We start from the raw sequence: 23261 nt of genomic DNA, 5'->3' as shown, positions 1-23261 counted from the left end.
AAAAATACACCGAACCCACAGACATTGCCAACATCCTAGCTGACAGGTTCAGTGCAAACTCACCCCCCTCCCCACCAAAAGGGCAAATATCTATCCCAGCAGAGTGCTGCCCCCCTGACATCTCAGATACTCAGGTAAGAGCTGCCCTCTCCGAAGCAAAAAACACAGCATCAATAGGACCAGATGGTGTCCCGGGCTGCGTCCTACATGAACTCCAAGAAGAGCTAAACCCAAACATAAAACTACTGTTCAATCTCAGTCTTACTACAGGATATGTACCCAAAGAGTGGCGTACAGCAACAGTGGTCCCTCTCCAGAAAGGTGGTGCCTCAACGGATCCTGGAAACTATCGCCCCATAAGCCTGACTAGCTTGGTCTGCAAAGCTATGGAAAGGATCATCATGGACCTCATAAATAAAGATATTGGGGACCTACAGACACTGGATCTTACCCAGTTCGGCTTTGTTAAGGGCTGATCCTGCCTCTTAAACCTGGTTGATTTCTTTGAAACAGTCACCAAGGCCATTGACGAGGGGAAGGTGGTCCACACAGCCTACCTGGACCTCGCAAAAACCTTCAATACAATACCCCACTCGGGCATTATAGATAAGCTCACCAGCTTAAATATAAACCCCTGTGTCACTAGATGGGTTGCAAACTGGCTCAAGGACAGAACCCACATGGTTAGAATTGCTGGAGCCATGTCAGACTCCAAACCAGTTACAAGTGGCGTCCCACAAGGCTCAGTCCTCGGACCTCTCTTGTTCGGTATATATTTCTCGGAGGTACAGGCCAACACGGAAGGACTGTGGCTGACCAAGTTCGCAGATGACTGCAAACTGGGCGCCATAATCGACTCTCCAGCCGACACAAGCATCCTCCAAAAGGGCCTCATAGAAACAGACAACTGGTGCCAGAGCCATGGCCTCAAGCTAAACGCCAAAAAGTGTATAGTCATCCCCCTTTGGCAAAAACAAAGTGCCCACAAATTACCACATAGGTGGTAATCCATTAAGTACAGAAGAAGTAATTAGGGACCTGGGGACCCAAGTTGATAGCAATCTCTCATTTGACAACCACGTGGCCAAAGTGGTTAGAAAAACATTTTATATAGCCCACCTAATCATGAAGGGATTCACATCTAGATCAAGGAGGTCGTCGTGCCTCTTTACTCATCCTTCATCAGGCCCATAATTGAGTACAATGCCCCTTTTGGGATGTACCTTACCAGACACCTGCAGCAACTGGAAAGACCCCAAAAGTACCTCACCAAGAGGATCAAAGGGCTCAAACAGATGCCATATGCTGCCCGGTTAAAGAAACTCCAGCTCTACTCAGTGGCATACCGCCTGCTCAGAGGTGATCTGTGCCTGATGTATAAAGCCATGTCCAACCCGGAATTAATGGACATGCTGCACCTCAGAAAATCCAAATCCCATCGAGTTATGCGCTTGAGAGACTTGAACCTCAGCACTGAAATAAATAGGACATGCTGGAGGGACAGATTCATAACCCAGAGGCTCCCTTCACTCTGGAATAAAATCCCAGTCCAGGTTAGGCAGAGTCCCTCATTGACTCTCTTCAAGACGAATCTTGATGAGTGGATGGGAGATTGTAGGTTTACCCCGGATATCATTTCTGTGTCACTGTTAGACAGAGGCACAGTATACTAACCTCGAAAAAGGGCATAGCAAAATTAATTTAAAATGGGTGGCGAAAGCCAAACACACTCTGCCTAGGCTTATAAATGCCTTAGGGCAGATAGCCTAGTATGAATCTATGAACCTATGAACCTAAGAGAGTCAGCAGGTTGAGCACTCTGCTTTAATATCCCGTTGTTATCCTTTAACTGTTGGAAGAACTGAGCAGTGGTGTAACCAGCATATTTGTTTGAAAGTAGTTTGTAAGAAGGGGAGGTTTGTGAGGGTGTGACAGAATAAAGGGAGACTGTATCAAGTTGGGCAAGGATGTTTCCTTTCCCTGCGGTATTTATATCATTGTAAGGGAGTGGCATGAGATTCTTCATGACCAAAACAGTGTTTTGCTTATCTTGGATTTGGCTTGTCAAAATATGAGATATTATGGGGGGATCAAGTCATAAGCTTAAGTATTTGAAATGAAGGGTGTTACATAATGGGTTTCCTGCAGATCAGTGATGGATTAGTCCTTAGTGACTCACTTTAGGTGGGAACTGGATTTGAGGAGAATTGTTTTATTTTTATTTTTTAGTATATAATGTCTGTTTGGTTACAGACCTTGGAGACTGTCTTGGCTTTGCTTGAATCAAGTTTTGTCAGGCTAGTTAGGAAAATGGTCTATTGATTATCATATCCTCAATGTGAAGCATGATTTGATGGCATGTAGTCAGGGAAAGAGGCAGTCGAACTAATAAATATAAGAGGAGAGAAGTGAACAAAGATTCGTGAAAGTACATCTGATGAGGGGAGGAGGTGGGGAAAACCTAAAAGGATCTGATGTCTAGGAAGTCAAGGAATCACCTATACTAAAGCTGGTCTGGCTATTTAATAGTGTCTTGTGTACAGTCTTACTCTTGCATAACTTGAGCATTTACTTGGACAGTTTTCTTTATGACAAAACTACCAGAAGCTTGCACAAATGGTGTACCTATGTGTGATCAAATCAGTTTTCTGAATCACAGTTTATTACAAATATTGAAAACAGTGATTTTAAAAAACCTGTAAAATACACAAAAAGCCTTTTTATTGGACAACAAGACATCCAGCACCCATCAAGTGTGGGGATCTCTTCCAAACTTCCCTAAATTATATATACCATCTCCACAGGTGCACTACAGAGGAGAAAAGGGCAAAAACCCTTCAAAAGCACTCCGCCAGTTCACAAAAATTTGAAAAAAATTTGAGAATTTTATTAACTTCCTAAACAACAGTAGTGAATTTCTCAAATTTACACATTCTTCCAGTTATGAAGGTATAGCATACTTGGATACTTACATTTTTAGTCAAGAAGGGGACTTTAAATCACATATTCATCGTAAAAGCACATTTTCTAATGATTATCTTGAATATACTAGTTGCCATCTTGAAAAGGTAAAATATAATATTTTTAAAGGGCAATGTATACGTGCTGCACGTATGACATCTCATTACGAAGATATCATAGAGGAAATAGAATTTATAACCAGCCTGTTTAAGGAGAGAGGTTATATGTTGGATATCATGAATAATGTTAGACAGTATGTCATACGGGAATGGGGATCCAAGTATAAACCTTTATTAGGGTCATGGAATGTTAGTAGTACCATCCCAATGCAGGGACGAAGGGATGACCAAGACAGAGTGCAACATCAAAGATCATGCATTCTCAGGTATTGTCCAGAGGTAGGACAAGTGAAAAGTATAATAACAATATACTGGAACCTTATGTTGGTGGACCAGACCCTTTCTGACATCAGAGGAGAGAACCCTAGCTTTGTTTATAAGATGGGAAGAAATATTAAAGGTTATCTGGAACAACATAACCGAATATCAGAAGGGATGGGAGCTAATAATGTAAACAAGAAGCACACTAAGAAATGTGGGTCTTGCAACCAATGTGTATACATATTAGAAAAAGAAAAAATTAAAATTGAGAATGGATTAAACATTACAGTGAGATTTAAATATGGTAACTGCAATACTAAAATGCTTATATATATGGCTAAGTGCACCAAATGTGTGTGTTTTTATATAGGAAAAACAGAGAGATGCTTCAGAAAACGTATATATGACCATACTTATTGCATTAGGAGGAAGGATACTAACAGTGCTTTATATAGACATATAGAGAAGGTAGGTGAAACACATGAATTCAGATTTGCTATATTAGAAACCATCAGAGTGGACCCCAGGGGAGGAGATTTTAAAACCCTCTTGGGGTTCAAGGAAGTGTGGTGGCAACTATTATTGGATGCGGCCACATTACCAGGTCTTAACGACCATATTTCTAGCAAACCCATTCTGGAGATTAAATAAGGTGGATAACACTAAGGGTCAATGTACAAAATATTTCAATAATGAAAATAAAAATAAAAATAAACATTTTAATGATCTTCAGATATTATATAGTGAGATATGCGGTCTGATATGTTTATAAAGCATGATTTTTATTAAAGGCAATACAAGTGAATATTGTATATGAATTGCCTTTATCATATACATTGTAACATGATAATTGGTTTTATTTGTTTATATATTTGTGCTGTTTCAAGCATATATAGTTTTTAGCAGTGATTTTTTATTATGACAGATCGAATTAATTTTTGCAAATTTTTACATATTTTTATATGTTGATGTTTTATGAATTTTACAGGGGAAATATAATGTAGTAATATATACATTAATCTGTATATATTTAGATAAAAGTGTGTAAGTCTAGAAGCATATACAAGTGGTTATATTGTTATACATGCGTAGCAAGAACAGCATGTGTATGTTGCTTTAAGGAAAAAAAGTTTGGCGCCAACTTTTAAATTTAAGCTTTAGCGTTCTCATTTACAATGTTCTGAAGAAGCCCACATTGTGATGGGTGAAAGCGCTTAACATTTCTTTGTTTTTTATGGAATAAAATCTTCTAAAAGCACAGAGTTTTTTGGTTCACTTATTGGTGACATCTTGGTGTTTGGAATACATTTGTTGTGTTTATTCTCTTTTTGCAGCTCCAAGTACTACATCTTAGACTGCTCACTCCCAACTTCCAAACAAGGAAAGAAAAAAGGAGAAAGGGCCACCTCCCAATTAGAGGCCTATTACCCATAATGCTATACTTAAAACTGCCTATAATTCTTTAAGGGTGGGCTGGTGGGCTTCATAATTGCCCATGCCAAGAGTGTGAATATTCCAACCTCCCTCCCTTAAACACTAACTCCCTCCTTCCCCCCTTCATTTCTATAATTAGCTGATATCCTGCCGAACCAGAATTTCCAACTCTCATCTCTCAATTCACTAGCCCTACCTTGTAACCACCATTCCTAACTTCATGAGCTACCTAAATCTTCCCTTATCCTTTTCTTATCATTTTTCGCTCTCAAGGCAGGCGCTCATGGATAAAAAAAAAATCTTCCTGGGTAAATACTCGTTATTCAGAACATTGTACATAGTTTAGAAGAACAAGTAATTAAGTCCATAAAAGCTGAAATATGAAAGACCTGTTTCTAAGGTGAATTTTCTGAGATCCATGTCTCGAACACATAACAAGCTGGTTATGATGGAAGACAATGTTTTTGACATCTGTGTCTCAATCACATAATAAGCTTGTTATTATCCAAGACCCAATCATATTCCTGTATATTATGACACTGTATAAATAAAAGGTTGTTTAAAAAGTGATTTTTAGCTTTATTCTAGTGTAGAAATGGTGGTAGTATTACATTTGATACAAGTAGTTTTTTACTATAAAATGTAATAATGGGTGGAAGGCCTGATTAGATAGATAGATGTAACATAAAATGAAAATAGCAGAAGAGCTGAGATAAACTGGCATACATAAAAAACAATTAGTGCATGCATTTGACTTTAAACAACTAATGGTACCCAAAACGATGTTCATTGTTCTTCTGTTTGAAAAATTAAGCTTTAATGAGCCTACAAATACGCTTCTTATAGCACAGTGACTGTCCATCCATTTTACTACAGTAGCTTTCAGTGTGTTAAAATACTTGCAATTCTGTAACACCTATCAGTGAGGGAATATTATTATTTTATGTGGAATATTATGCAGAAGAAGGAGAAAATTTTCACTCCTGATTAGGCCATTTTGAATATGCAAAGGGATACCAGTATAATCAGTTCCCCAAAATATTTACAACTAGAATATACAGTTTGTTTTACAAAAGCAATGTCAGAACAAGAGTTTTCTGAGACCATATACAATCAACAATGTTAGTTCCCTATTCTATGAGGGTGCAGTATTTTATCATTGTATTCACGACTTTCTTCATCTCCATACAGACCCTTTGTGTTTAGGTATGGTATTCTATTGGTTATGAAATTCAGACATGGCATTGTATTATTAAGACAATAGAGACTGAGATCTGTTATAATAGTGGCATAAATGTATGCAAATATTTGGACTGAAATGCTTTACATATACTTTTATCCTTTTAGTTATCTTGTGTGATAACAGTGCAAACACATACAATTGCCCAGATTCCAAAATAATTCAATTCTGAAACAAGGCACTATGTTAAGTTTGCAAGTGTTCACAGAATTGTTGGAAATGTGTATCACCTCTTTACTTCAGATTAAATTATTTTGAAATTGTGGAGGGGAAATACTTTAGCCATTTGAAAGTGTTTAAATGTTCCATATCGTGATTTTTCATATTTTACTTACGGTATTTATATGCCAGATTTGCTAATGAGAATATTATTTTCCCTGAATTTGGATACAAAATGCTATTTAATTTGGCATAACATTGAAATTCAATTTCCATGGTCTTATATTAGAATAGTACATTTATTCTAGCTTGAAACCTTCAATTAAGCATCTATAATGTCTTTAATTATTTTATTATATTCTGTACTTATTAGTATTATCAAAAATCAGAGTTTAACTTTCAGATAATGAAACACAAAGAGTTCTTAGTAACAGTAAAACTTTCATAACTGTAAATAAAACCTAGAAACAGGGAACCGATACACAGCATAGCTATTCAATGTTTAATCTTCTCACAAACAAAACTGCAACAGTAAATTTAAATAGGCACCATGATGACTCAGTTAGAAGATGTTTGATTCACAGCTGCAGCCTCTATGGTTCAATCTTGACTTCTGGTTACTGCCTGTGTGAAATTTGGATGTTCTCCTTATGTTTGAGTGGGTTTTCTCCAGATATTCTGGTTTCCTTCTGCCTTACAGAATCATGCAGGTAAACTGGATATACTAAGTTGTCCAAGGGAACACATCTTGTCACAGAAGGTAGATTTGGCAAATGGAAAATGATCAGTTTAAGTTCACTGAAACTAAATTCTCTGACACTGGCATGTACCTTTTCTCCACTGCTGTGCAGCCCAGGAGTTGATATGTGTAAGTTCAGGGTGTGTGTTTCATTATAATTTCTCACTGTATCTATATATGAAAATTAAAACTGATCTGCATTAACTGTTTTTCCTTTTCTCCAGGAATAGCAAGACTGGATTTGATTGTATTAAGTAAGGGGTGTAGTGAACAACAACAACAACAAAAATAGCCTGAATTTCACTTCTAATTAATTTTGTCATATTTAAAGATTATTCAAATTCCTTTTGTTTGCACATATATGAGCTATGTTTAGGGACATTGAGTTATGGTTCTCAAAAAGTAAGATTCTGTTTTCATTTGATGAGATCTAGGAATTATATGTGTAAATTTTAAATGTAATTTCTGGTTTTTACAGTGATTTCATTATAAATTCCCACTGCATCTTTATATGCAAAATTAAAACCAATTCCAGGTATAAAACAGCAAGCTGATAGTATTATAAGTTGTAAATAAGAGAAAAAATACATATTCATAGGTTCATATGTTCACAGGAGGTTACTAGGCTAATGGCCCTAGAGCCCTTTCAAGCCTAGCCACGATATACCTGAGTTACTCTTAATGACCTTGGTTAGATGGACATTATTAGCTGAGTGAGTCTAAGGGACATGGGTGCCATACCTGGGATGAATTTGCAGTCTCCCATCCAATTATCCAGGTTACGCTTGAATATGGTCAGGGAGGAGCTCTGCTTTAAATGAACTGGGAGTCTATTCCAAAGGGATGGCAATCTCTGGGAGGTATATTTGTCTCGCCAGCATGTTCTGCTGATGTCATAGGCTAGGTTAAGATCCCTGAAGAGAGTGACTGTTGTTGCATTTGATCTGTGGATGTGCATCATTTCCATTAGGGCAGGATTGGAGACTGCCCTGTAGGCTAGGCACATGTCATCTCTCAACAGCCTATAAGATATAGAGTAGAGTGACAAGGCTTTCAGTCTGTCCATGTAAGACATGGTTTGGAGGCCTTGAATTTTACTTGTGAGAAACCTCTGTGGTCTCTCCTGCTGCTGCAGATATCGGGTGAGGTACACGCAAAAGGGAGCATTGTACTCTATTAACAGTCTAATGAGGGTCGAGTATAGTGGAGTTATAACATCTTTAGACCTGGATACATTGCCCTTACTTATGAGATCTGCAATGTAGAAAACTTTCTTTACCACTGTGGAAACATGGTGATCAAAATTTATTTTTCTGTCAACCTGAGTTCCTAAGTCTTGGACCACTGAGTTTGAGCTTAGGGAGTTGCTGCCACTATTGTAATTAACAAGGTATTCCTCTTTGCCAAAGGGGATAATAATGCACTTTTTTGCATTTAGTTTTAATCCATGGCTTTGGTACAATTGTTTGTCTGTGTTAGCCCCCTTCTGTAATATGTTAACATTGTTGGGGGAATCAATGATTGGCCCAATTTGCAGGCATCAGTGAACTTAGTAAGCCACAGGCCATCTACTTTATCCTGGACTTCCAAAAAATAGATTCCAAACAGTAACAGGCCCAGTACAGATCCTTGTGGTACACCACTGTTGACTGGTCTACTGGAAGAGGTGGAGTCCCTGACTTTAACTGTGTTTGTTCTTTCTGTGAGCCAGTTGGCTACCCAGTCTTGTGATGTAGGGGTTAATCCCCAGCTGGGAGAGATTCTCAATGATGCCTGACTGGGGAATTGTGTCAAAAGCCTTGGCTAAGTCAAGATAGGTGGTATGCACTTACCTTCATCCAAAGCTTTGGTGACATTCTCAAGGTAGTCTACAAGGTTTAACAAGCATGATCTACCCTTATTGAAGCCAAACTGGGTTGGGCCAAGTATTTGAAGGTTGCCTGTGTCCATGTTGATAAGCCTTCCGATGACTCTTCTGCTAAGCAGGTCGTCAGTTCTCTGGAATTCAGTGAGGTGCCTTTGTAGCCCCTGATGCCCGATTCGATACCTTCACAGGCCTCTACTGAGACCCTTTTGGAGTCCAGTATGCCGCAGAAATCTTCTTAGTCTTCCAAGCCTTTGATTGTCTCTGCCTTGGTTGGGTCCGGAGCCACGACACAGGCACCAGCTTCCGAGGAGTTTTTTCGCACTACCGAATCTAGACAAAAACTGACGTCTTCTCCTCTGACTACCATTTCTCTCAGACCATTGGATACTCTTAGGCCTAGAGGCAGGGCCACTAGGAAAACTACCTCTAGCCACCATTTTACATCTGCTCCACCACCCCAAGCTCAAATGCTTAAAATGGCAGAGGATCTTGTCACCCTTATCAGGGGTAGTCAGGCCACACCTTCTAAAAGGACCTTTCTCCTGAAATACTGACAGAAGAGGATTCTGAGGAGTCTGATTATTCAGATTTTGAAGAGGAACAACAACCTCTGACTGCTTTTGAGGATTCAGATGCAGAGGAATCCATTCCTTCTGCCTCCCCACCAGAAGATATTTCCTTTGGGGAAACTCTTCACACCCTCAGGGAACATTTCCATTGGGAATCCCAGGACTTCCCTCAGTCTAAGAAAAGACTGAGAGTTTCTAGACCTGCCCCAGCACAGACTCTTGGCCATCCCTCCAGTCATAGAGGTGGTTGATGATGTCTACCATGAATCCAGTGTAACTCCTGATGCCCTCCCACCTGCTCCCAGAAAACCTGACGGGTATTGCAGAGTACCAGATTGTCACAAATACCTGTACAGAAATCCTGCTGCAGACCTGTAGGTCATTACACAGGTACCAAAAGGAGCTAAGGCTAGTTCTGCAAAGAATCCTATTCCTTCTGACAAGGACTCCAGAGCTCTGGACAGATGGGGTAAAAAAGTATTCACCTCTGCAACCTTAGCGATCAGAGCACTCAACTGTCAGTTCCACTTGTTAAAATATCAACAACACACTTTGGAACTATTAAAATAAAAGATTTCAACCTTTCTTGACTGTGCTATTTCAAAAGTGTTAGCAGATTTACTGCACTCTATTTGTCAAATGGCTAAACACTCATTACACTGTGGATATGACGTCCTAGAAGCCTCATGCAGTGCAGCAGTGTCAGGATCTGTCATTAGGAGACATGCATGGTTGAAGGAACAACCTCTCCCTGATCATGTCAAATCTAAATTACTTGATGCACCCTTGGATAAGGACCGCTTATTTGGGGTAAAAGCAGAAGAGGTGCTTAAAAAGATGGAAGACAAAGCAAAATCTATGCAAACAGTAAAATATTTCCTTCAGGTTTAGATTCAGCAGGAATTTTCCCTCAAAACACTGGTCCTTTCCTGCACCTAGCAGACAGGGGCAAGGTACGTCCCGCAGGGACAGACCACCCGGATGCCTATCCCAGGGGCAAGAGAGAACCAAACAGTGGACCACTTCTGCTCCAAAGGCAAGGAGTTCTAAACCATCATTCTATGGCAAAAACTCTCAATGACTCCCTCTCCCTCCTCTGCCCTCTTTCCAGTTACCAAAAACTAGGAGGAAAGTTGTCCTTCTGCAAAGAAAATTGGCTTTCTGTAACAAAGGACCAATGGGTCTTAAAGGTCATTTTTCAGGGATACAAATGCTCCTTCAATAAACTCCCAATTCCAAGAGGGTATCCAGACTTACCTCCAAATCAGTGGGCAGAGGCATTGAAACAAATCCAAATTCTCATATCCTAAGGGGCAGTAGAACCTGTCCCCTCAGATCAAACAGGCAAAGGCTTTTATTCCAGACTATTCCTTGTTCCCAAAAAAGAGGGCACTTGGTGCCCCATCCTGGATCTATCCATTCTGAACACCTTCCTGGTAGCCCCCAAATTCAAAGTGCTAACTTTGCAGCAGCTGCTGCCTATGCTGACAAAAAATGCCTGGTTAGTTACCCTAGATCTAAAATATGCCTACCTCCACATCCCCATAAGGGAATCCTGCAGGAAATTCCTTCACTTCAGAGTAGGCTCACAACACTTTCAGTTCTCTGTGCTACCCTTTGACTTATCTACTGCTCCCAGGGTATTCACCAAATGCTTAGCCCCGGCCATAGCCTTTCGCAGACAGAAAAATGTACAAATTCACCCTTATCTGGATGACTGCCTCATTCAGGCAGATTGCAAAGAAAAGCTCCTCAAGGACCTCCTCTTTGTCAAAACCCTCCTAACCTCCTTAGGGTACACCATCAATGAGAAGAAATCAAGGCAAACACCCTCCAGGAAGATCATTTTCTTGGGAGCACAGCTGGGCACAGCATCCCTAATAGCCTTCCTATCCCGAGAAATGCAGAGCTTCCTAGCTCTCTGTTTTATACAGCTGGCTTCCGGAAGTCAACTCACTGTGAGGAAGTTCCTGCAAGCCTTGGGGTACATGGCATCTTGCATCCTTCTAATTCCTCTGGCCAGGCTTCACATGAGAAAACTTCAGTGGTATCTAAAGAACCTTTGGTGTCAGCATTCTCAACCTCTAGAGACCTCTCTCCCTGTGATCCCCTGTATAAGGGCTGAGTTTCTCTGGTGGGCAGGAGCCTGTGCCCAGAAAAGGATCTTTCCTTCACCAACTGCCAAACCGGGCAGACCATTACCATACACGCCTCAGATGTAGCTTGGGGCGCTCACCTTGAAGGCAGGTGCACCCAAGGTCTTTGGGATGCCCAGCACCTTCCCTTACACATCAACCAGAAGGAAATGATGGCATTACAAAAGGCTCTGACATCCTTCAAACTGCATCTCAAGCCAGGGGTTCTCCTTATCAAAACAGACAACACCACAGTAATGCGGTACATTAACAAACAGGGAAGGGCCCAATTTTACCATCTGTATAGGATAGCCATGAATCTCTGGTTGACAGCCTCTTCCATGGGGCTACACCTGATAGCCCAATACCTACCAGGGATCAACAACACCCTGGCAGACCACTTAAGCAGAAACTTACTGGACCCCCACGAATGGCAGCTCCACAGAAAAATCTTTTTACAAATCACTCAGGTGTGGTGGACTCCAGAGGTGGATCTCCTTGCTTTGCATCTCAACCATCAGCTGAAAAAAATTCTGTACCAGGGAGTATCACCACCTAGCGTGGAAGGTGGATGCCTTGATCTTCCCCTGGAGCACCCTCTTTGTGTATGCATCCCCTCTTCTGCCTCATATTATCAAGGTACTGATCAAAATAAGGGAGGAGAGACCAAAGGCCATCCTCATTGCTCCAGATTGGCCCAGACAACACTGGTACCCCTTACTGCACAGTCTAACCTTACAGCCTCCCAGGCAGCTTCCCCTGGTCTCAGACCTCTTAACTCAGGTGGGGGATGCTGCATCCAGACTTGCAGGCTCTCAAACTATCAGAATGGCAAACAAGGGCCCCTGTTAAGCAAACAGGTCCTAGACATTATCACAGAGGCCAGAAGGCCCAGCACCAGAAAATCTTATGCAGGAAAATGGAAAATATTCTGCTCCTGGAGCCAGTCCAGAGGGGGCAATACCTCACAACCTTCCATCCCTCTTACCCTGGACTACCTAGCAGAGCTACTTAATAGTGGCCTCTCCTTCTCTATTAAAATCCACACCTCAGCCATTTCAGCTCATTTTGATACAGAACAGCCCCTGTTCTCCCATCCTTTGATTAAACAATTCCTCAGAGAGGATTCTAATATCAGACCTCCCAGAAGGCCACCCACTCCAGCCTGTGACCTGAATTATGTTTTGGAAAAACTAACTTTACCACCCTTCGAACCTGCTGCTTCAGCAGACCTAAGAAGGGTTTCAGAACTTCAGGTACTGATGACCATTGAGCCCTTCATCATCTTCCATGCAGACAGGGTCTCCCTGAGGACTAATCCCTTCTTTATGCCCAATGTGGTATCTAATGTAACTCTCAACCAGGCCATACATCTACCCACCTTCTTTCCTAGCCCTCAAAACAAGGGGGAAATAATTCTGCACTCACTAGATGTGCACAGACAGCTCAGATACTATGTGGACCATAATAAACCCTTCAGGAAAACAGACCAGCTACTTGTCAACTTTGCCCCAGGGGCAGAGGGGAAGCCCATTTCCAAATGGATATCACACTGTATTCATTTCTGCTATAGATTGCATGGGAACCCCCCCCCCCCATGTCTGTTCGAGCCATTCCACTAGGGCAGCCTCCACTTCCACAGCATTCCTCAGAGGAGTTTCCACCAGGGACATCCTGGAAGCTGCCACCTGAACTTCTGTCCATACCTTTACCAAGCATTACCACCTACCTCTATTTTCTAAGGCTAGGGCAGGGTTTGCTTCTGCAGTTCTGCAGGGCATTCTGACCCATTTCTAGGTCTCTTACTAATCCTACCACCCCTCTCCTCAGCTTTGGGACACCTCCCACAGGTGATGACTGCAACAGTGAAACACAAAGAACATAGTAAAATTGTGTACACGTACCATAAATGTAGATGTTCGAGTGTATTCACTGTTGCAGTCCTAGTTTCCCACCCTCCTTCCCCCTTATATGTTCATTATTTAGGGAGACATAAGTTTCTAATGGTGGCTTTTAGCCACCAGGGCTACCTTTACCATATTTACTTGGGCCTCTGACTGGTTAGGGCAAGAAAAACTGATGTAATGGCGTCAGCTGCCTCCCTTTATAGCAGTGACTACCTGACATCAGGCAGCAAGCGACAGCAGCTGATGCAGAAACACATTGACTCTGGTATTCGGGCCAGCTGAGGGCTACCACAGCAGGGATAATCCAAAGGCAATGACTGCAACAGTGAATACACTCGAACATCTACATTTATGGTAAGTGTATACAACTGTACTTTATATAACCTAATTATAGTCGAGGTCCACCAAGGTGGCTTGTTTTTTCTGGAGGACCTGATTTTGATCTGTTCAGGTACATCCAAGTCTGTGCAGTTGTCTGGGTGTTTATACAAGGCATTTGTGTGCACTTCAGCATAGGAGTTCTTGTTGACTGTGTTTGCAGGGGGTTTGAAACTTTTTATACTATCACTTAGTAGGCTGTAGCTAGGTTTGGGAAATTTTTTTTTTTTAGTTTTATTCTCCTGTGGGGATGTCAGCTCTGATAGTTACTTTGAACAAGACTGATTTATGGTCTGACCTTTCCAGGGATGGCACCACACAGGGGATGGTGCAGTGACCCCCCCCCCATGTTGGTGAGTACTAAGTCTAGGACATTTGAACCCCTTGTGGGAGTGCGGACTATCTGTTCCAGGGCATGTGTATTCACAAAGTCCAGAAACCTCTGGGTGATCATGTTTGTGCTTGTGTATGTCACCCAATCGATGGAAGGATAGTTAAAATCTCCCATGACCAAGGTGTTTGGTTGTATGGTGAGTGACTCCAGTAGGTCCAGGTAGGCAGTATGTTTCTCTTGGCTCATGGTGGGGACCTATAGCTAACAGTGATGTGGTATGGTATTTTGCCTATAGTTAGTTGGACCTGTAGTAGTTGAAGGGAGTTATACTGTTTAACCAGTCTCGTGGTGTACTTAGCTTTGATGAAGATAGATGCACCTCCACCTTTGGTTCTTTCATGCTCACTCTCGTATTGAGGTCTGAATGTATGGAAGGCATTGCAGCATTACACGGCCATGGTATTCTCCATAACCCCGAACCATGTCTCAGTGACTGCACAGATGTCAGCATCTTCTGGGGAAAGGAATGGTTCCATGGAGTGCAGTTTCCTTTTTGGGCTCCTAGCATTAAGCAGCATAACCTTGAGTTTGTCTCGAGTGGATTTAGTTATGTTAGAAATTTTATTTTTTGACATTGCTTAAAAAAGTCACTATGGGGAGAGAAAAGCCTTTGCCAATATCCAAAAGCCTACAGGAGAGAGGTGCAGACCATCTCTGGCAAAGCAGCATGGTCTGTCGACCACCCAGACTGACAGATACTGGATCCCCCTGGATTGACACCAGAAGATAAGCCAACTGTGGAAGTCTATCATTTTTGTCTGTATTGTGGCATCATCCTGGGTGGAGTTAGAGTACTTTATCTATTGACAATGTTCTTTTTCAACTTATTATAGCTGTCCAAATATTTGCAGTATGTACATAATGTACATGTAGGTTCACACTATATGAGCTGAAGCTGAATTTTCACTTAAATAATATGGCATTCTTCTGTATTAGGCTTTGGAATAACCTTATTTAGCTGTATCTATCTTATGTCAATATGGAGATTTCCTCCCTGAGCCTCCACTGAAAACTGAATATTATCTCAGTCGGACTTTCACGGTAAGCAAATAGACAAACCAGCTGGATCAATAAGAAGTGTTTATATCCCTAAGATTCTGAAAATGAAATTCAGATCAGTAGCTGCCCTGCTTCAGTCAGGCAATCAGTTCTGGGCAGGTTATGTGAACAGAGTGTGAGATGAGCTCACACTGCCTGTGTAGGGAGCCTCATGTGCCTTTTTTCTGTTCACTCCAGATGTTCTTCGTGTTTCACTGCTGCAGTCATCACATTTGGGTTATCTGCTTGCAGTAGCCCTCGGTCGGCCTGATTAACAAAGTCTTGGGTCCTACATCGGTTGCTGTCTCCTCTTCCATGACGTCAGGTCATCAGGGGTATAAAACATGCAGCCGACATCATTACATCAATCTTTCTTGCCATGCGGTGCCCGAAGCAGAAGCAGTTCGCAAGTGCCGGTCGGCCAACTCCTGAAGTTTTCATTTCCGAGTTTCAGAACAGAAGTCTTCAACTAAAAGCTAAGTACCCCATTGGGGAAATTTTTTCTTGCTCTAAACCGATGTCAGTAAAAGTAAATTATTGCATTTCTTGTGGAAAGCAAATACCTCATAAAGATTTTCTTTCATACTGTATTCCTTGCCTATGCCCTGACCACGACGTACCTCACTGTCGGTTTTGTGCCTTATTTAAACCACAAGCTATCCATTGTCGGTATATTTTTGTGTCTAAATGTTTTGGTGCTCGGTTTAATTATCCCAATATGTCTTCAGTAAGCCATCTGGCTACCGACATTCTGAAAAAATGCAAAGATAAAGACAGAAACAGGCCTACTACAGATTACCTCCAGATTCAGATATAACAGATACTTAGTTACCATGTCAGTTATTGTGAACTTTCTATAGTGGACGTTTATAAACTTCTTGTCATTATTTGTGTCTCCAAAGCCTCTCCATCCTACTTCTGTAGATGAATTTTACTGTATGCTGGACAAGTATACAATTTAACATTTGTGTGTTTTTGTTTTTCTTTCATTTATACTTGCTTAGTACATGAGATCAAACTGGGTAGATAACTAGAGACATGTACATTCTTTAGTATGGGAATCTCAGAAAGTTTTTAATTTTGCCAAGCCATGTGTATGATTACAGGGAATCTCAACAATTACCCAGTCTATAAGTCCACATCAATGTCTTTCCGCTATGGTGAAGACCTAGCTTGTTATTTCTGCTTTGCACAGTTCCTTTTTCTTCTTCTGAGGAAACTACACAATGCTGGAAAGTCTGATATATACAATTCATACGGTAACTGCACTCCTTGATACATTATTAGAGTTGAACAAGAGGATACTCTGAAATTAGACTGTCAGGAGGGTCTGCAAGTAGCAGGTGGTAGCTTTCATTCTTCTTTTCCCATCAATCCCAGTAACTTGAGGTAGTAGTGCCTTTGAGGGACATAGTTTGCTTCCATATAACCTTTTCTTTTTGTATCATGGAATGCTTTGTACTTTTGTAAAGAAATGAAGATGGTTTGAGAGCCTCTTCCTGTTGTGCTTCTGTCTGTGAAAATTCACTGTTAATAAATAGGAAGACATGCATAGTTACATGCAGCCCAAAATCACTAAGACCAGAAAACCGCAAGGCAGGCTCACATCTGTTACTGTATTAGGACCAGGTATACTCCAAAACTGAAATGGGAGGATACATCGCTGTATTTAATAAATTAATTAGTATTGCAATTGGAGTGGTAGTCAGCCTCCTATTTTGGCTTTGGAGTGTACCTGGTCCTGATACTTCAATTAGTGTGAGTCTGGTTTTTGGTTTAGGACTCACTGTTAGTTGAACATGGAGTTCCCTGATAGTATATTACCATTACCACCCAAAAGATTTTCTCAGCGATTTCTCTAGTTTGATCACCAGTCATACTTGTGTTATCAGTAGTTGGAACCTCACTGGTAGATTTCTTTCTATAGAAGGTTCTCATGTAACTGTATTATTTTATAGCACATCCACTTATTGTATGATTCACTTTTTCAGGGCAAATGCACATCTGAGATGCCAGCAGCAAAGGTTTTAACTTGTGAACAACTTGCAGCAAGAAGTGCAAAACACTGCAAGGCACAGAGTTGTCAACATGCAGGCAGGTATGGAAAGTTAAGTTTCACAGATATTTTTAGACTGATTATTAATAACATTTTGAGATCAAAAGAAATGCAGGAACTTATGCTTCAGTTTGCTAACATAACTGAGAAATATGGTCATTCATAAGATCAGCTTGAAAAGACTTTGAACCTCTGCTAGCTAAGTCCAAAATAAGGAATTTACAAGGAGAAGCATGAACCACATTCAGTGTAGTTCAGTTACTCAGTCAGTTCTAAAGTACATTTTTTTCTGTTTAGAAATTGATGCCTGTATGCTCACAGAGTACATATCAGAATGACTTATTCCCATTTGACTGATTTATACTTGTAAGTGCATGCACATATTACTTTTAATAATTAAAAGCTGTGTCCTATTTGCTTTGATCCTATTACAAATTTGTATCATATTGTATAAAAGATATTGATGGATAATCTTTTCCAATTCCAAGATGTGGAGTACAGATGCACAACTTCCCATTCTCCCCAACAGTATCTACTTATCGTTTTTAATAAATATAAATCAGCTAGTTTATTCTGGATTTTGAATTATGTATGAAACCTCAATCATATATAAATTATAGATGCTAAAAAGTGCTGTTTTCTTTGCATTCTTTTTGTTCCTTTCTGCTTTTTCTCCCCTCCCTGTTGCCTCATTGATCCATTCATTTCCCCAGGATCCCAAGGACAAGGATTGGTTGATTCAAGATGGGATCATCATCACTACAGTGGAATGAGGTTTTCTGATTCAACCCAATCATCCTACTGCACATGATTTACAGTATCAAAATGGTTAGCAGCCAATGAACTTTGTGATGCATGTCCATACCTCTTTTTTTGTTGCTGATTCATGTATGTTCACTAAATGTAATGTTTTGTATAGGCTTCCATAAAGAATATTAAGTCTGTACTGTTATAATGACTAGTTGTCCATGGACAAGAATGAATCTTACACCTATAAAAAACAGATAATATTTTTATGTGAATCTACACATTTATTGTCAGTTTCCAGATTTGCATATGGTATTGTAACAAACATAGAATTATTTTACATTGTACTGGATAACTTTGTTCTGAGCAAGTTATGGACATCTGTTAATTAAGCAATGCAAATGTGCCATAGTATACTGAAACAGTTATATTCCTCCTAGTTTTTTTGAAACCACCAGCAGCCCACCAGGGTTGAGAAAGCTCTAAACTTTACTTCTGCATAATCGTCCTTCAACAACCCCAAGTAAGAGCAACATGTCGATGACCGCTAGACTTTTTCCATACACCCTGATACTACACTTCCACTGGCTCATGCTCAAGCCCAAGTGTCTTTGCACGAATGCATGAGAACAGAGTATCAACTCTGATGTGAATCTATGGATAGCCTGCATTGATGGATTACTGATGCAGTTACTTTCATACTGTACTGGGTGTGCCTCTTTAAGTTTTTAACAGAAGCTTAAATGTATAACAAACTTTCTGAAACAGTAACACACCTTCTAATTTTGTGGACTGTTACTAAATTATACACACAGACACACACAATAAAAAAGTCAGTAAATTTAGTCAATGTAGTCATTATTTTGATTTTGTTTTTTTTACTTTTTACTCTTTTTCTCTCTTTCTCTCTCTACTCTGGAATTTTAAAACAAATTTTTAAAAATTTTAAATGCAGCACGAATACTTAAAATTACTCATTAGCCTAGGCAGTTAGAAGAATAGAATATAAGCAGATAGAAATAAAATAACAGTTCTCTTCTCTTCCTGCTAATTGGAATCTTGCATAGTTTACTTTAAGCTTTTGAAAAAAGGAACAATATTTGCATGATGTGAGGTTTGTTGAAGTAGAGAAGCAATTTATACATTAATCAAAGAAATGTTTTACAATTTCTAACTGAAGTAATTGCTTTTTATTAAAATTGGCTTTGTGGCTCTGTCATGCTCTCGCGAGACAGCAGAAAAAACAATGCAGAGCTTCTTGTCGCCGAGGAACACACTTACAAAGATGTGACAGAGCAGGATGCACTGTACACACTCTTGCATTTCCCCACACCATTTCCACCCCCACACCACACACACACACACACACACACACACACACACACACACACACACACACACACACACACACACACATGCTGAGTCACAAAAATACAATACAAGCCTGCTTCTAATCAGGAACACTTTTAAAATATTATTCACTTAAGAAAATGACAGAATAACTGAGTGTGAATTAATATATATTTTCTTCTAAAATAAAATAAAGCTCCTGTGGTTCTCATGCTCTCGCAAGGCAGCAGAAAAAACAACAAGCTTTTCATTGGTGAGGGACACACCCACAAATGCATGACAGAACCAGCGGAGGGACAGAGCAGGATACACCATACTACAAGTGGCCTTAAACACACACGCGTACACACATACAGTCGCATCTCCCTACATAATTTCCTAGACACACACACACACACACACACACACACACACACACACACACACACACACACACACACACACACACACACACACACATTCCTAAAAATACAACAATACAAGGCCACTTCTAATCAGGGACAATTTAAAAATATTTACTTGAGAAAAATGATAAAATAAATGAGTATGAATTAATATACATTTTCTAAAATAAAAGAAAGCTCCTCTGTGGTTCTGTCACATTCCTCACGAGACAATGGAAAAAATGCTGAGCTTCTCGTCAGTGTTTTTTCCACTGTCTAGCTAATTGTCTTCTTACTATGTTTATCGGGGAATGCGACAGAACCACAGAGGGACATGTATTTCCCTTACAAACTAAAAAGGAATAAAAGAAAAAAAAAGATTTTGTTAAAAAGAATGCTTTTTATTTGATTGCTATAAAAAGTAAAAAATGAAAATATAAACAAAGATTTTTTTAATAAAGAGTGATTTTTATTCATTCACTCTAAAAAGTAAAAAATAAGTAAGAAGAGTGAAAGGATTGCAAAAGAAACACAGACAAGCTGATTTCAGAAAAGCATTTGAGGTTGGTTTTGCTGATTCCTCCTACTACTTCTGCTACCTTAGTAATAGAATCACCAACACCAGCCTTGAATGTTCTTCTGAAATTAGTTTTGTCTGTGTTTCTTTTTCTTTCACTCTTCTTCCTTATTTTTTACTTTTTAGCGTGATTTGAATAAAAAGCATTTTTTTAAAAAATCTTTTTTTATATTTTTATATTTTTACTTTTTAGAGCGACTGACTACAAAGCATTCTATATTAAAAAATCCTTTTTATATATCTATTCCTCCTTGTATCAAAATGCACTTGGGTAAAGTTAGTATGCTGATCGTGGACCTAAATGATGAATATTTGATTTGAGTTACATTATATATATTGTTCTGGGTTGAGGACACTAAGTACATTTTATATTTCATGAAGTAGGGTTTTCTTTTAATGTTAGTGTTTACATGTTTTGGTGGTAGCACTGATGATATAATTCATGGTTTTATATGTCATACCCCCATACCTGTATTTGCACATTAGTGTGTAGCAGCTCAAGATACTACAAGGACTAATAATGTACATACATAATACACATATACATGCATGTTGGTCCAGATGACATACCTGTGGAAGCATGGGGGGTGTTTAGGTTAAATGGCAGTGGAGTTTTTAACTAGATTGTTTAATGAAATCTTGGAAAGTGAGAAGATGCCTGAGGAATGGAGAAAAAGTGTTTTGGTACCGATTTTTAAGAATAAGGGTGATGTGCAGAGCTGTAGTAACTACAGAGGGATTAAATTGATCAGTCACAGCATGAAGTTATGGGAAAGAGTAGTGGAAGCTAGGTTAAGAAGGGAGGTGATGATTAGTGATCAGCAGTATGGTTTTATGCCAGAAAAGAGCACTACAGATGCAATGTCTGCTCTGAGATTGTTGATGGAGAGGTACAGAGAAGGTCAGAAGGAGTTGCATTGTGTCTTTGTGGACTTTGAGAAAGCATATGACAGGGTGCCTAGAGAGGAGTTGTGGCATTGTATGAGGAAGTCGGGAGTGTCAGAGAAGTATGTAAGAGTGGTACAGGATATGTATGAGGGTAGTGTGACAGTGGTGAGGTCTGCGGTGGGACTGACAGATGCGTTTAAGGTGGAGGTGGGATTACATCAAGGATCAGCTCTGAGCCCTTTCTTATTTGCAATGGTGATGGACAGGTTGACAGATGAGATCAGACAGGAGTCCCTGTGGACTATGATGTTTGCAGATGACATTGTGATCTGTAGTGAGAGTAGGGAACAGGTGGAGGAGACCCTGGAGAGGTGGAGGTATGCTCTAGGCAGGAGAGGAATGAAGGTCAGCAGGACTAAGATGGAATATATGTGTGTGAATGAGAGAATGAGAGGGAGGATAGAGGAATGGTGAGGATGCAGGGAGTAGAGGTGGCAAAGGTGGATGAGTTTAAATACTTGGGGTCAACAGTTCAGAGTAATGGTGAATGTGGAAGAGAGGTGAAGAAGAGAGTACAGGCAGGATGGAGTGGGTGGAGAAGAGTGTCAGGAGTGATTTGTGACAGACGACTACCAGTAAGAGTGAAAGGGAAGGTCTACAAGAGGGTAGTGAGACCAGCTATGTTATACGGGTTGGAGACAGTGGCATTGACAAAAAGGCAGGAATCAGAGATGGACGTGACAGAGTTAAAGATGTTAAGATTTGCACTGGGTGTGATGAGGATGGACAGGATTAGGAATAAGTATATTAGAGGGTCATCCCATGTTGGAAGGTTTGGAGACAAAGCCAGAGAGGCAAGATTACATTGGATTGGACATGTGCTGAGGAGGGATGCAGAGTTTATTGGGAAAAATATGCTAAGGATGAAGCTGCCAGATAACAGGAAAAGCGGAAGGCCTAAGATAAAGTATATGGATGTAGTGAGAGAGGACATGCAGGTGTTTGGTGTGACAGAGCAAGATGCAGAAGACAGGAAGAAATGGAAACAGATGGTCCGTTGTGGCAACCCCTAATGGGACCAGCTGAAAGAAGAAGAAAGAAGTGGTGGTAGTTTGTGGTGGGTGATGTGTATGTCTGTGCCCTTCAGTACCTTAGAGGTGCTGGGCATATAGTGACATTTTGGAGGTCCCTTTCTGAAGGACAAATAAGTAAAAAGCCAGAAAGTGTTGTGACTGAGAAAGGTGGAGTATGGATTAAGGCTGGGCAAAAAGAGCATGCAAAATGTGAAAACATAAATCAACGATACTGATCCAGTTAAGTAGTATCAAAACTTTATAGGTCACTGTTCAGGGAATGAACCTGATATTGTGGAGTTATTGAAAATCTGTACTAAAAGTAATTGTCTAGAGTTCATTATGCTAAGGTATATCACTCAGGAGTGGGGACTATAAAGGGATGAGGAGGTGTTCATTTAAAAAGGAAAGAATAAATGTTAGAGATCTTGAGAGGTTCTGTCAAACCTTGGGTGAGCTTTAGTTAGAACAATGAGAAGGTATCCGGTCATGGTGATCTAGTTATCTCCAGCATAAAGCAAAGGAGGTCTGTGTCACTTGACTGACTGTACATTTGATTGAAACCCAAATGGTCAAACCCATTTGAGTGAAAACTCATTTGACAGAAAGTTGTAGAAGTCTATAAACAGTATCTGATGCTGTCATTTTTTTATCATAGAAGTTATTAGAGAAGTAAGTCTAGCAGAGTATGTATGGATAGCAATAGTCAGCATCATGCTGTGTTTGTGCTCCACACTGATTCGCTGTCTGCTGTTTTTTCTTTTCTCTGTGGTTGTTCGACAATGGAGTTAGTATATATAAATAAGGGGGGGGGGTTGTGGTGTGGCTTGCCCACCCCACCAAAACATTTTATATGGTACATTTGCTGTGAAGAAGATTTTCTATCAAATGATTTTTCTATTAAATGAGTTTTCAGTCATATGAGTTCAACCATTTGGGTTTCAGTCAAATAAGCTTTCAATCAAATGACATAGATCCAACGCAAG

At 40.2% G+C, this 23261-nt stretch overlaps 1 protein-coding gene across 3 annotated transcripts in view; it reads left to right on the top strand.

Moving 5' to 3' along the window:
* ZNF365 (zinc finger protein 365) overlaps positions 1-23261 on the top strand; it is a 231455-nt gene that overhangs the window by 144447 nt on the left and 63747 nt on the right. For 2 of the 3 annotated variants that reach the window (XM_044056385.1, XM_044056386.1), the window contains one exon: positions 17193-17299. The exons of the other annotated variant lie outside the window; for it this stretch is intronic. In XM_044056385.1, coding sequence (XP_043912320.1) covers positions 17193-17299 — 107 coding nt within the window. The remainder of the gene's footprint in view (positions 1-17192; positions 17300-23261) is intronic. 3 annotated transcript variants of the gene reach the window in all.

Source organism: Protopterus annectens, chromosome 14.part0 (assembly GCF_019279795.1).
Source record: "Protopterus annectens isolate FY-2018-M chromosome 14.part0, PAN1.0, whole genome shotgun sequence".
In the NCBI taxonomy this organism is placed as follows: Eukaryota; Metazoa; Chordata; order Ceratodontiformes; family Protopteridae; genus Protopterus; species Protopterus annectens.
This window is presented reverse-complemented; position numbering and strand designations above follow the sequence as displayed.